Source organism: Vulpes vulpes, chromosome X, assembly GCF_048418805.1.
Source record: "Vulpes vulpes isolate BD-2025 chromosome X, VulVul3, whole genome shotgun sequence".
In the NCBI taxonomy this organism is placed as follows: domain Eukaryota; kingdom Metazoa; phylum Chordata; class Mammalia; order Carnivora; family Canidae; genus Vulpes; species Vulpes vulpes.
This window is the reverse complement of record NC_132796.1, coordinates 40142409-40157749: the sequence shown is the minus strand read 5'-3', so window position 1 is coordinate 40157749 and position 15341 is coordinate 40142409. Positions and strand designations below refer to the sequence as shown.

The window sequence follows — 15341 nt, the reverse complement described above, 5'->3', positions numbered from 1 at the left end:
ACTTAGTTGCATGTTTGCACCCTGCCTCATTCCAGTGAGGATTTGAGGCAGCCAGCAAGAAGCGTTTTGTGCTTGCCAGTCAAAAAAAGCCAGAGCATTGGTTATGTGGCGTCACGTTGTAGAGGGTGGAGAAGGCGACATCACTGAGAAGCCATGCAGAAAACAGACCTGCGCTTGTGACCAGTGAGTGCACACACACAGGCTGGGGCGGGAGAAGGGGGTCAGCAGACCCGTGAGTCCTCCCTGGGCCGGTGCATTTAACAGGCACTCTGCTGCACCTGCTATGACTTCAGCACCACGAGGAAGGGTACCAAGAAGAGGAGGCGGTCACCAGGCTTTGCTGGTTTCTCACCTAGATGGGGATGCAAGTGTGATGGGGAGAATATGCCCGTGGCCTTGGGCAGTGTGACTGGTGGGGCCAGGGGAGGGGAGGTGGAGGGCAGGAGGCTATCAAGGAGGCAGGTTCTGTGTCCTGCACCAAGGACACCCTGCCGTCTAAAGGATGCAGGACTTCAGATGCACTTTGAAGAGTACATGGTAAATAGACCAAGAACAGTTTACCTGGAGCCTTTTGAAACCCTGCTTGCCGAGCATAAGAGCAGCTCACCATGTTTGACAGATGTGCAGTGGGGGCAGCAGAGGAGCGAACTGCCTCCCCGCCCCCTGCTGCCACCAGTTTTGCTGGTTAAATCCTTTGGAGGGTGAAGGGTTGTGCTGGCCCCGTGCTGCTTCCCAAGCTCTCCCCAACGACCTGGTAGTTTCAAGAGGCTGCCACTCGGCTAACACCTGCCTTGCCCAGTCTTGGCCGTTTCGCTGTAACTTCAGCTTAGCATGAGATGCCGAGCTGGGCCTCTTCCTGACCCAGCTGATGTTTTCCATCCTTGATGTGGGCCAAACCAGTCCAGAGGCAGCGTAAATACCAACTCTACTTCCTACCAGCTGGACAACCCGGGGCAAATTTCATAGGTCCTCTTAGGTCCTCAGGTTTTCTCTGTCTGACATGAGTGTTCCCTGCCCTTCACAGGCAGAGAGGGGCAAGGATCAGGTGAGAGCTCATGTGGCCTGAAATACATGTTCAAGGAATGGTGCCTGTCCTCTCCACGTCTCACCGCATCTACACAAGGGCTTCCCATCAGGGGTTCTTCTGTGGAGACAGGAAGGAAAACCTCATTATGCTTTGTCCCCTTCTGTCAGTCGCTGACAAGGACAGAGTAGTTCAGATATAAACCAAGTGGGTTTCAGGTGGTTTGTGTAGGGCAGGAGGCCCACTCAGAAGACCAACCCAGAGAAGAGAGGGACCCAAAACCTATTTGCAAGTTGGCGATGACCTTACCCCTCCTTTCCTTGTGGGTCGGGAAGCCAACAACCCAGGCTGGCCTCCCTTCCTTCCCTTTTGTCACTAATCCCAAGCTGTTGAGCATTGAAAATCGGAACTGCTTCCTGGGATTCAGAGCCATGGTTGGGGCACCGGTGCCCTTGCCTTAAATAGCACTGGACAGGTTACTTACATCCAGGATCCACACCAGGGGCTCAAGGCAGTCATGATTCACAAGCCCCAGTTCTCAGATGAGGAGTTGAGGTTGGGGTTGGCTCCAGCCCTAGAAGCTACCAGTCTCCCATTTGTTGTCATTCGTTGCACTTTGCAGAACCAAGAGCCGCTGAGAGAGGAAGACTCGGATTTCATCCTGACTGAGGGCGACCTCACCCTGACCTACGGGGGGGACAGCACAGTGACTGCAAATGGCTCCTCGGGCTCCCACACGGCCTCCACAAGCCTCGAGGGCAGTCGGAGAACAAAGAGCAGCTCCGAGGAGGTGCTGGACCGAGCCCTGGGAATAGGAGACCAGCTGGTGTCTAGCCGGGGCACGCGCCTGGTGTTCCCCCTGGAGGACAACGCGTGACTCTCCCCCCAGGGCCTGCAGCGATGAGGCGGCCCACACGTGCAGTGAGGAGGCCGCAAGCCCCACGGTTGTTTGAGATGGGGCACTGACTGAGTGGAACTTGATGCTTCTATCTTCCTGAGGTCTGAAGCTATCTTAACATTTAAAATTTAACCCAAGATGCAGATGGTGGGGCTTATATGTCTCTAACTCAAGACAAATGCAGACCTAATTCCTACTTTTTCACTTAGTAGTGTGCTGTTCAGAGTCAAACAAACAAATAGCATGCTTTAACGGTCTAACTCCTTCACCTGCAGTATCTGAGCAAGGTGTGGCAGGCATGGGGAGTCCTCCCAGGAGAGGCTTCCAATCCATACACAGCAGTGCCAGCCCAGCTGGCTGCAGGAATAGCAAGGTAGGGGAGAGCAGGCTGGAAGAACGATCAAGAAGGAGGCAGCTGAGATTGGACCTCCAAAGATCACGGGAAGCCGGTGGTCAATGGGACAGAACTCACGAAGATGCAATTTGAGCAGAGGCCCTAGCACAGAGGATGGTAGGACCGCGATCTCATTTCAGGCTTCTGGACCCCTTTCGCCACCTGGGTTTCCAGGAGGCTGAAGATTGGAACTATATCCGTGAACATTTCAACATGGGGAAAGAATTAGCATTCCTTCTCTGGAAATCTCCAGAAAGAAGTAGCTACTGAAATGTTTAAAACCAAAGGCAAAAGCGTGTTATGCTGTTGGGCTTTTAAAATTAATCTGAGGACAGGAGAAACTGTTTAGAAACTAATGGCAAAAATCAGTCAATTCTTCAGGGCTACCATGTGAGTGAGCTGCCTGGTGATCGATTCATAGGACTGAGATTTCTACTGTGGGTTTAGGAATAACACCAAGATTTGTGGGATGCTTTTATCGGGATGAGAGAGCAGCAAGGAGCCTAGGAGGCAATAGGCTAGTATCCAGTGTGGAAAAACACCACACTGCAAAAAATATTGACTGCAAAACACAAAATACAAGCTCCTGTTCTAAGGACCGAGTAGAATTCCAAACTTTGATACTAAATGCATGGGATTTCAGTGGCCATGTGAGGAATGAGAGGCAAGTCAATGGAAAATTAAGCGTTATTCAATCCCGTGGAAGGTTCCGCCTACTGTAAGATTAAGAATCCAGATGTCTTGACACTGAGTGCCATGTAGAGAAGGGTCATTTTCTTGGTATCTGGGGAGGCTCGCACCAGCTTAATGTGTGAGCATGGTTTGAAATTTAGGTTTTTAGTTTGGCTTCTTTGTGGGTGAACTGTACTACCTGCCCACACCTGGGGCCTCCCAGGTAAAATACTGAGGGAGCCCTTAGAAACCAAGTTTGGGATTCTCCCTGTGTCTCTGCTTCAGTGCTAGTATATGTAAAAACCCAATCTATAAAAAAAATTGCTTTCATAAAATGTGGGCATTTTTCTTATTGTGGCAGACAAAATTGTGGCCCAGTTGAGTGCATCCATAAATGAAACCAGCCATTTAATCTTCTTAACTCGCATTTTTAATGGTTAATATTTAGATAAGACATTATTATACTTTGCTTTTTGAATTGATGATTAGTGCAAAATGGGCAAATATTAAGTTCAGCCATATGAAATTGCTGATATTTAACCATTTTTGAAAAAATAGAAATGGCAATTTCATATGGTTTGATATGATATAATTAAATGATTTGTATTCCCCTCTTTCCTTTCTATGTATCCTAAATTCCATTTTTATTTTATCATGGGCATCCATGGACTTTGTAAGCTTGAAAAGTGAGCTAAACAACATATCTCACCCTGTAAGGCTCAGAATTACCTAGGCTAGTCAGGGACTTGAGAAAATCTCTGAGCCCACGCCAGAGAAACAGCTTTTTTAGAGAGCCCCTGGACAGGAGGTAGTCATGTCGTGGGGTCAGAGTGCAGAGAGCGACTCCCAGGCTTGGCAGAAGGCTGGAGATGTGCACATGTGCCTGTGCCCAGAACCCGCACAGGCTTTATTCAGTACAGTTACCTCAGTAATGACCAGTCATGCCTGTAAACTTGAAAGGTGAGGCGTGTGTGTGTGTGTGATTTGCAGAGATGGAGGGATAGGCTGGTCAGCTCTTTGGTTGGGTCTTTATAAAACCTTGTTTCTCTCTTGTGTTGCTTACTTATTTAATTTTGGAGGGGAAAAAGCTAACAGGAAAACCCCGATAGGGTTCTTGAAAAAGAGCCAACCAGGTAGGACCCATCCTCTCCTCATTAAAGTCGAGGCTTTGTTGGCATTTTGGCTTTCCAAGAAGCCTTTGTCAAATTAATAAGAAATACCCTCGTGAGGGGGGAAAATAACCAGAGTTCTCCATCCTAGTCCTAAATCAATACATAGATTGCTGTGTTTTCACCAAAAGGGTCTTGTAGTCTTGACTCCAAACATTTTATTTGGACCTACTTAAATCTAAGTAAATGGAGATTTGCCAAGATCACAATTTTGCTAGGGTTGTAGTTATTTGGTTGGATTTTTTACTCAGTGGATAGGAGTAAGACACTGACATATGATCCTAATTTTTGTTTCCAAGATATGAAGAATAATCCTGACCTTACCAGAGATGCTAGGAAATGAGTCCATTCATCAAAATATTTCCATCTCTAGAAGCTTTATACCTATGCTGAATGGGGAAAAGTAGGTGCCACGAAGCCCCCAAACCATCTAACTCAAGGCCAACTGTCTGCTGCCAATCTGGCATAAATCCGATTGAAACTGCTAAGTGCCTCAGATTTAACATCTTATAAACATATTTGTTCTGGGTTGGAGGGGTGGATGTTGGTTCAGCAGAGCTAGCTGTTCTAGAGGACAAGTCCTCAATCCTGGCTGTGCATTAGGATTGCCTGGCTGGTTTTTTAAAAATACCAGTGTAAGGGCCCAATGTTCAGAGCTTCACATTCAGTAGGTTTAGAGTAGGGCCTGGCTTCAGTGTTTTATTGAGGATCTTCAGGGATTCTAGTGTGCAGCCAGGGTCAGGAGGCTTTTAGTCCACAACCTGGAGTGGACCCTATTTGGAACCTTGAAGAATAGCCTAGCAAATTAAGTTTCCTTTAATCATTAGTCCTGTGGAACAATCTGAGTGATGACCAATTAATATAGATTGGACAGCTGTGAAAGAGTTTCATGCAAATAATCTTTGCAGAACTCCAGAACATACATCATAAAGGACAACTGAAAATGTCACACTTGAACCACCTTAGTGCATAAAAGGGAGAGAAGGGTGACTTGAGTGGATGTGTTGGGTGGGTGAGTGGGGATTAAAAACTTGTCCTCTTGGCCGCTCTTTTATGGAAAGAAAGAGGCTTGGTCTTAACTGAGCAGCTGACTATCAAGTGTGAAGGTTTTGGAGAAGCTTGTCATTTTAACATAACCCAGGATGAAATGGAGTCCCCTTTGCAAGTCAAGTCAGCTTTCTTTCTCATCACACGTAGCTTGTCCCCAGGTCTGAATCCCTGCTGGACTCCTTAGGATGGGGGTGGGCCCATGTAACACCTGAGTGGAGGCCCCAGGTGAGTGGAAGCTTGTGACCACTTCCAGGTCACAAGGCAGCAATGTTGGCAAACTTCCAGATAGGGCCGGCAGAGGGGAGGGACAGACTCCAGCCATTCCTCTTAATACTCTCTTTTGGGACTACAAGGAGACCTGAACCTTGTCTCTTCGAGAAGGAAATCTGCACTTTAGATGAGGCTGCAAAAATAGGAAGAAGGCATATGTGATTAAATGGACTCTGCCTATCCGAGGTACTCACTGGGGCAGCTGAACAAGCAACTTGATGCCCTGCAGCCAGGTCTCACACTGCGACAGCAAATGTTTCATCAGGCAAACAGCAAGGAACTTTCAGGCTGTGTTCTTGAGACCTGAAAATGTCCTCTGTGGTTTGGTGAACAAATTAAGTCTCTTTAGAAAACGTGAAAAACGTTCTCTCAGCTGTCCATGAACATTTCAGTCTAGGGCAATTTCCTTCCAAAATAGAGGGCTGTTTCATGACACACACATGCCCCCCTGTCCAGTTATCGCTCTTTCTTTGCGGGGGAAGTCAATGTCACCGTGTCAGATACCTTAATACGAGCAGAACAATTTCTTTTATAAAAAAGATTTTATTTGAGAAAGAGAAAGCAAGAGACAGTACAGGCAGGGAGAAGGGAGAAGCAGGCTCCCCGCTGAGTAAGGAGCCCAAAGAGGGGCTCAATCCCAGGACCCTGGGACCCTGAGGCAGACACTTAACCAACTGAGTCACCCAGGTGTCCCTGAACAGAACAATTTCTAAATGTAGAAACACCAGTGATGCACTGGTGGTGAGGCCACTGAGCCACTCAACGGATGAGAGAATCATCGTCTTGAACACCTAGCTGGGTACCCATGGTGAGTTCTTTTTTCCCCTGGTAAGTTCTAAGACGCATATCACAAAGCTGATTTTCCCGTCTGTTGTAAGATGTAATCTGGAACAAGGGCTTCTGGAAAGTCAGCTTGCTGATTCAATAATAATGTGACTTCTTATTCCACTTCGGCAACAGGGAACTTGGCAGGTCTCATGCACACCTCTTGATGTTGATGCTGCAGATGAGTTAGTGTAGGAGTGAGCCTGTCATGTGCATTCAAGTGGTATCACTGAGTTCTGATCTCTTATGTTGGTCTTCAAGTGAAACTCTGGCCTACCAGTGTGAGATGCTGTACTCTGCTACAGGAAGCTGAAGGAAGTCTAGTGGCCAAGAGTTAGCAACAACCCGTCTGAATGCTGCTTTCACTCTGGCACCTGGAGAGAATTTCCACCTTTCTTAGACCCTAATAAGGACAATATACAGAGAAATGCTCCAGAAAGCAATGCTAGTCTCTAACAAGGAAAAGCAAGTAGGTTCTTTGACAATCTTTTCAAAACCAGACCTGGAAATAAACCCCTTTTCCCAGTTTCAATTTTTCTAAGTAGGGCTTTCTTTTTTCTTAACTAACAAACACGTCACCTAGCATGAGCAGAAATTGTAATGAACAAAACCAAAGTTTTTGATGTTAGTTTTATTTTTGTAAGCAGGGTAGAACCACGGCCCACATGGAACACGTAGGCAGCCAGTCGTCTGCCACATGAACCTGGGAGAGGATGAGAAGGAAGGTCTTCCTGTCCTGCTGCATTTTGAAAAGCCCTGAGAGGCACATGGAGACCCAAGAGAGGCTGCCTTCTATTCAGGTGGCTGCCTTCTAAAAACGATTAGCAGAATTGCCAAAATGTTAGGGTCAGTGGAAAATTGCAGGGCCTGTGTATGTTGAGGAATTCAGAAAGAGGCTTGTAAACACCACAGAGCCCAGCACTTGCTGTCTGAAGCACTGAAAGAAGTGAAGACCCCCGTGCTACTGGGTGACAGTCCAACTGCCTGGACATTTGGGGTGCACTTCAGTTGCGATGATGCCAGTCATGGGCTTTGGGGAAGCAGAGGAATGACTTCCCATTGTGTGGGTGTTAAGTCTGTGGATTTAAAATGTATCACTAAAAAAAATAAAAATAAAATGTATCACTGAAATCACTCGTTCGAAGAGTGACTTCACAGTAGGACCACCTCCTCCTAGGTTGTCTTATCATTTTTTACATAAAACACACCTGGTCCTTTCTTAGGCAGTTTCACTGTGTCCGATAAAATGATTAAATGGGAAGGCCACCAAGATTCATTTAATAGCCGAAGAGCAGTTTTTAAAAATAGTATAGGATGAATTTAACGTGAGATGACATGACCTTCCAGGGAACATTTTAAGAGCTTACACAATGTAATTGGGGAGAATTTTGTCTTCTATTTCCATTCATCAGTAGCAAACCAGTGGTCTTACAAAGATTAATGTTATAGTATGTTATAGAAATAAACATGATATATGAAATAAAAGTATGTTTAACTGTGAAAAAGTGAAGACTTGGAGTTATCAGTAACCTTTATGTGCACTAAGGAAAACTGCAGGTAGGCCCCCAAAGTGCTACCTTTCCCTAGCATTTTATTTACTGTTTGCCTTTGTGTATATGTTTTGATTGATATTGTAAAGCTAGCTACATGTTTTCCTGCCATTGACCTATATTTAACACATTTTTCTCAAAGCTTTTTTTTTTTTTTTTTACAAAACTCAAAATAAAAAGATTAACTGGCTGAGCTAATCTTCTTTTGCATTTTAAACATATCGTCTGTTAGTAGAAGAATGCAGTGTGATCCTTTTCTTGGTGTTTTCTTTCCCTCACTGAGAGGTTCTTTTCTGAGTGGAACCTATTTCTCTCTAGCTCCCTTAGGCCCGAGACTGACAAATTAAGGCTAGCTAGCCCCTCGGATCCAGCTCACCATCTATTTTTGTAAATAAAGTTTTATTGGACTACGCTAGGCTCCTTTATTTGCATAAGATCTGTGACTGCTTTCATGCAGAACTGAGTAGTTGTGACAGAAGCCAGCGACAATTTGCGCATAAAGCCTGGACGATTTACTGTCTGGCTTTCTTACAGGAAAGGATTTTGCCAACCCCTGATTTAGGTGCTAGAAAAACTTAAGTTTTAAAATAAGGTCTAAAAATCACAGCAACTTGGAGAGAAAATGAATGAAAATATCAGAGAGGGTGACAGAACATGAGAGACTCCTAACTCTGGGAATGAACAAGGGGTGGTGGAAGGGGAGGTGGGTGGGGGGGATGGGGTGACGGGCACTGAGGGGGACACTTGACGGGATGAGCACTGGGTGTTATATGTTGGCAAATTGAACTCCAATAAAAAAAAAGTTAAAAAAAATCACAGCAACAGATTTCTGAGATTTTAATGTCCCTCAGGATTAAGAGAAACACTTCAGACCTGGTCTGTATTGTGACTTCTGGCATACAAGTCGTTAACAGGCTTTGAGTGTTGCTAAGATTCTTGAACTCAATAGTTTCCTTCAGAGTCTTCCTATTCCCTTGTATGTAGACTAGCTTTTCCCTGAACCATGCAACTGAACTTCATCATAAAAATCTGCATCCTAGCAAAACAAAACAAATCTTGTCGTTAACATGGACTGCGGAGTCATCTAATAGTATAATTACAAAGACACCAGACAGAAAAACTCGATAGCAAAAATCTGTGTCAGCTCATTAGGGTTCTCCCACCCCAGGGAAAGAAATTCCTTTTTAAAAACTGGTTTAGGGGGCAGCCCGGGTGGCTCAGCAGTTTAGCACTGCCTTCAGTCCGGGCCCTGATCCTGGAGACCAGGGATCGAGTCCCACGTCGGGCTCCCCGCATGGAGCCTGCTTCTCCCTCTGCCTGTGTCTCTGCCTCTCTGTGTCTCTCATGAAAAATAAAATCTTTAAAAACTGGTTTAGGGGCAGGTGTAGGGGGAGTTCTTTGAAAAAGCCAAATGAGTCAGGTTTAAACCAATAGCACTCAGACCTTTTATTTAATATCAAGTAATTTAATCAAGATACAAAGGACTGCACTTGGCCCTTATTCACATTGATGTTTTGTTCAGACACCTGCTGCTTATGGGAAATGGTACCAAACCACGTCTCTTCTTTGTTCTGAGAACACCTTGTTGAAATGGCTCCAGCAGAGGCAGGTTCAGGCTGGGAACTAAAGTTATGGCCATAATTACCCACATCGGACTGTCACTTCCTTACTGAAAACTTCATTTCAACCAACGTGTCGGTCATTAACAGCTCGTGATATTGCTGCTCTGCAGAATTGCACAGCAGTCGGTACCCAGCCAAGTCCCAGTCTCTGACTGTGATAGACTACCTCCGCAGCGTGGCTTCTCCAGTGCTGGGGCAACATGCTGAGTGCCCCGGTTCACGGTAGCTGACCTGGAAGGGAAAAAACAAAGGATGTTTTCAACTTCAGAACACAGCAACCCACAGACAGGAGGCCTGTTGAACTCTGATGCTACGAGGCCTCTTAACTATGAAGCCCATAATCTTCCCTTATTTAAGCTGTGTGATCCAGTGCTGGAAATCCATACCGCCAGTACCTGTCATTTCTGCTTGGTGAGGACAGGTCAGGAGAAAATGTGACCCAAGGGATATTTTGGTGAGGAAAAAGATTGGGCACCACTGCCAGGATGACCGCGCTTTCTGCAGCTCCTGCTGTGGGGGCACCCGAGGAGGGGGACAGAATGTCCTGAGACTTGCTGGGGAGAGTGGGGGAAGAGCTGGGATCGAAGCTGTACCCTTCAGGCACTGACCACGTAACCGTCCATCCTCCACGTGTGCACTGTTCACGTGGGCAAAATCAGTCATCCCAGCAACAATCAGCTCTTGTGTAAAACGGAAGCTGTGTATAAGCAACAAGTCCAGCTTTCTACCTTTGGGGCATCTGAACTTTTTTCTTCTTTCATTAAAGCCCACTGCTTATGCAGTGCAGAGTTTGGGAAAGAAGCATCTTCAAGATGATAAAGACTGTGCACTAAAGATCCCCATTAAAGAGCCAATTTCATAAATGCCCTGAGGCCTTCCTACAAACCTTTAATTTAATATTGTTAGTACAGGTTATCTACATAAAAGAAGAGCCACCGTGTCAAATTTCAGTATAGTTTAGTTTAATATAAATCAATTTCCAAAAGGACTAACTCTGGTTCCCGATAAGATGGAGTTAAGTGCATTTGTCCTTATTCCTTCCACAGAGTGTAACAAAAACCCCCAAACATGAGACATGAGACAAAGACTCTGTGAAGGGCCCAGACAAGAAACCAGACTGACTGCAGACCTTGGGGAATGAGGGGCAGCAGAGCTGTGAGTTCCCTCGGTTTTCTTCATGCTTCCCCCTAGATCTGGGAATAGACACTGGAGATGCCAGCACACCAGGAATGCAAATGGTCACAGACCAAAAAGCCCCAAGAAAAGCCTATTACCTCTACCCAAAGGACAAGGAAAGGGTCAGCCAAGAAGCCAGAAACCAAGCACCATACACAAACCCCCCTTCCTGTCCGGAGAGCCCTAGTGGGAAGCCAGGGCTTCTAGAGTACCACCCCCGCCTGATAGTAACCAGGTGGTGTACCCCATCCTCCCCCAGCAGTGTCAGTAGAGGCCTGCTGAAACAGAAGATCTAAATAAAATTCAGAGATTCAAATGTATCCCAAATATTCAGGATATGATTTAAAAATCACATGTCAAACCAAGAATCAGGGAAATTTCAACTTGAATGAGAAAAGGTAAGTGACAGATGCCAACACTGAAACAGCAAAGATTCTGAAATTATCCAAAAAGGATTTTAAGCCACTCATCAATATGCTTCAGTTAGCCATTAGGAAACACACTTGAAACAATTTAAAAATAGGGGTGCCTGGGTGGCTCAGTGGTTGAGTGTCTGCCTTTGGCTCAGGTCATGATCCTGGGGTCTTGGGATCAAGTCCCCATGGGGAGCCTGCTTCTCCCTATGCCTATTTCTCTGCCTCTCTCTCTGTGTCTCTCATGAATAAATAGATAACATCTTTAAAAAAAAATTTAAAAATAGAAATTCTTGGCAAAGAAATATTAAAAAAAAAGAACCAAATGGGAGTTGCAGAACTGTAAAGTACAATAACCAAAATTTTAAATGCTCACTGGATGGATGGGCTCCATAGCAGAATAGAGATGACAGAGTAAAGAATTAGTGAATCGGAACAGAGAGCTATAGAACTTATCTACTGTGAACAGAAAATAGAGTGAAAAAGGATGAACATAGCCTCAGGGATTTGTGGTACTACAAAAAGTGACCTATTCATTTCATCAGGGTTCCAGAAAGAGGAGGAAAAGAGACTGAAGCTAAAAAAGTACTTGAATAAATATGTCTGAAATTTTCCCCAAATTTGGCAAGAGACATAAACCTACAGATTCAAGGAGCTGAGTGAACTCCAACCAAAAACACAAAGAAATCTACACCATGATACAGTGTCCTCAAACTTCAGGGAAGACAAAGAAAAAATCTTGAAATCAGCTAGAGAGAATGGATGCATTGCTTACAGAAACTATGATCTGAATGTCAGTGTATTTCATATCTGAAAACATGGAGGCCAGAGGAAGTGGCACAATGCTTTTCAAGTGCTAAAAAAAAATAATTGTCAATGCAGAGTTGTATATTCCATGATACTATCCTTCAGAAATAAAGGTGAAATAAAGACATTCTCAGGTGACAGAAAACTAAGAGAATGTGTTGCCAATAGATCTGCTGTAAAAGAACTACTAAAGGAAGTTCTTCCAACAGAAAGGAAATGGTAAAGGAAAGAAATGAAGCATCACAAATAAAGAAAGAACAGAGCAAATATAACAGACTATTCTCTTGAATTAAAAAAAAGTTTGATAGTTGAGGCAAAAATTATTAATGCTATATGATACAGTTCTCAATATATATATAAAAGAATACAAGAGGATTATAAAGGGGATAGGATAAAGGAAGCTAAATGGACATGAAGTTTGTATACTTCCACTTGAGGCAGTGAAATGTCGAGACCAGTAGATTGTGATTAGTTGCATATGTATAATCTAAAGAAAGCACTAAAATAAGCATACAAAGAAAAATACTCTGAAACACTGCAGATAAAATGAAGTCCTTAAAAATATTCATGTAACTAACAGGAAAACTAAAAGGGGAATGGGAACAATAAATAGAACAAACAGAAGTCAAGTTTTAAAAATGGCAAATATGGGATGCCTGGGTGGCTCAGCGGTTAAGCGTCTGCCTTCAACCCAGGGTGTGATCCTGGAGACCCGGGATCGAGTCCTGCATCAGGCCCCCTGCATGGAGCCTGTTTCTCTTTCTGCCTCTGTCTGTGTTTCTGCCTCTCTCTGTGTCTCTCATGAATAAATTTTTAAAATCTTAAAAATAAATTAAATAAATAAAAATGGCAAATGTAAGCCCTATAATATCAATAATTACATTAAATATAAATGGTCTAAATTTACAAATATACAAAAAGAGACCAGCAGGATGGCTTTAAAACATGACCCAACAATATGCTGTCTACAAGAAATTCACTTTGAATACGATATAGGTGGGTTGAAAGCGAAAGGATGAAAAGAATATACCATATAAACATTAATTGAAAGGGGAGTTGCTGGTGTGAGCCCTGGACACTTGCCTGGAGAGGTCTAGTGGATTGCTGCCATATGTTAAGTGAGGTCACCAACCAGCTTAGAGGTTTTCAGCTCAAACTGTGTATGGCTATAAGCTCAGACAGTTGCATATCACTAAGTGTCCTTATGTTACAGTGATGCTAAAAGTGGCAGATCATTCAGGCCATGTAAAGAATAAGTCCTTTGAAATGACAACTCCACAATTTCAGAATTTCTACAAGCGGTTTGAGGAAATTGCTGCAATTATCGAAACTGTGTGAAAACTGTTTACTTTGATAAATTGCTATCATCATTCTAAAATCATGGGCTTCACTTTCTGCAACAAAACTGCATAAGGGGGCAGCCTGGGTGGCTCAGCAGTTTAGTGCCACCTTCAGCGCAGGGCCTGATCCTGGAGACCCGGGATCGAGTCCCACGTCAGGCTCCCTGCATGGAGCCTGCTTCTCCCTCTGCCTCTCTCTCTCTCTCTCTCTCTCATGAATAAATAAAATCTTTTTTTAAAAAAACTACATAAGGACCAAAGGATATATATTGAATGAAAATTGCATTTTGGTCTTTCAATTTTTTATTTTATTTTTTTAAGATTTTATTTATTTATTTATTCATGAGAGACATAGAAAGAGAGTGAGAGAGAGGCAGAGACCCAGGCAGAGGGAGAAGCTGGCTCCATGCAAGGAGCTCGATGTGGGACTCAATCCCAGAACCCAGGATCACGCTCTGAGCCACCCAGGCATTCCTCCATTTTCTACATAATAGTCAGAAAAACAGGAATTAGGGGTGATCAATGCACAACTTTCTGAATGTACTAAGAGCCATTGAATCAAACACTGTTTTTTTAAATACTTTATTTATTTATTCATAGAGACACAGCTAGAGAGAAAGAGGCAGAGACACAGGCAGAAGGAGAAGCAGGCACCATGCAGGGAGCCTGACGTGGGACTGGATCCCGGGTCCCCAGGATCACGCCCCCAGCTGCAGGCAGCGCTAAACCGCTGCGCCACCGGGGCTGCCCGAATCAAACACTTTAAATGATGAACTCTGGTATGTGAATTACATCTCAATTTAAAAATAAAAAAAAGAGGTGCCTAGGTGGCTCAGTTGGTTGAGTGTCTGACTCTTGATTTTGGCTCAGGTCATGATCTCAGGGTTGTAAGATCAAGCGCTGCATCAGGCTCTGTGCTGGGCATGGAACCTGCTTAAGATTCTTGAACTCCCTCTCTTTCTGCCCACCTCCCCACCCCTCATGCTCTCTCTCTCTAAAAAAAATCGGTAAAAAGAAGAGTGGTTATATTAATATCAGATAAACTTTGGAGCAAAGAAAATTACCTGCGACAACAAAGGACAGTACATAATGATAAAAGTTTCAGCCCACCAACAAGACATAGCAATCCAAAATGTGGACATATGCAGTAAACAACCGAACTTCACATTTTTGAAGCAAACCTGAAAGAACAGAAAGGAGAAGTAGAACAGAAAGATTTTCTTCACTCTAACTTCACATTTTTGAAGCAAACCTGAAAGAACGGAAAGGAGAAGTAGACCTGCTCACATTTATACTTGGAAACTTCAATACCTCTCTCAACAATTGACAGAATTACCAGTCAGAAAATCAACAATGATATAAGGAACTAAATAATACCATCAAGCAAACAAGACTGAATTGACATTTGTACAACACTCTACGTAATAACAATAGAAACACATTCTTTAAAAAAAAAAAAAGATTGTACTTTTTTATTGAGAGAGACAGAGAAAGAGCATGAGCAGGGGAGGGGGAGAGGGAGAGGAAGATGCTGGCTCCCCACTGAGCAGGGAGCCCAACATAGGGCTCAATCCTAGGACCCTGAGATCATGACCTGAGCCAAAGGCAGACACTTAACTGAGCCACCCAGGCACCCCTGAAACACATTCTTTTATTTTTTTTTAGTGTTATGTTTATAGTTTTTAAATAATAAGTTTATTTTTTATTGGTGTTCAATTTGCCAACATACAGAATAACACCCAGTGCTCATCCCGTCAAGTGCCCCCCTCAGTGCCCGCCAACCAGTCACTCCCACCCCCCGCCCTCCTCCCCTTCCACCACCCCTAGTTCGTTTCCCAGAGTTAGGAGTCTTCCATGTTCTGTCTCCCTTTCTGATATTTCCTACCCATTTCTTCTCCCTTCCCCTCTATTCTCTTTCACTATTATTTATATTCCCCAAATGAATGAGACCATATAATGTTTGTCCTTCTCCAATTAACTTATTTCACTCAGCATAATACCCTCCAGTTCCATCCACTTCGAAGCAAATGGTGGGTATTTGTCATTTCTAATGGCTGAGTAATATTCCATTGAAACACATTCTTTTTAAGCACGCATGGAATATTCACAACATAGGCCAGATCCTGGTTCA

The 15341-nt window shown here is 44.0% G+C and overlaps 2 protein-coding genes and 1 pseudogene across 5 annotated transcripts in view; 2 read left to right on the top strand and 1 right to left on the bottom strand.

The window, feature by feature from the left end:
- The window catches only part of SLC9A7 (solute carrier family 9 member A7), a 145101-nt gene extending 137056 nt beyond the window's left edge, over positions 1 to 8045 (top strand). For all 4 annotated transcript variants that reach the window (XM_025982469.2, XM_025982470.2, XM_072743251.1 and 1 more), the window contains one exon: positions 1647 to 8045. In XM_025982469.2, coding sequence (XP_025838254.2) covers positions 1647 to 1901 — 255 coding nt within the window. In that variant the 3' untranslated portion in view covers positions 1902 to 8045. The remainder of the gene's footprint in view (positions 1 to 1646) is intronic.
- A 1228-nt stretch (positions 8046 to 9273) lies between these two features.
- Positions 9274 to 15341, bottom strand: part of CHST7 (carbohydrate sulfotransferase 7) — a 29031-nt gene continuing 22963 nt past the window's right edge. Inside the window, exon 2 of the mRNA XM_025982489.2 lies at positions 9274 to 9705. The gene's annotated coding sequence lies outside the window, so the exon portion shown is untranslated. The remainder of the gene's footprint in view (positions 9706 to 15341) is intronic.
- LOC112907287 (COMM domain-containing protein 6 pseudogene) lies at positions 12878 to 13321 on the top strand (annotated as a pseudogene).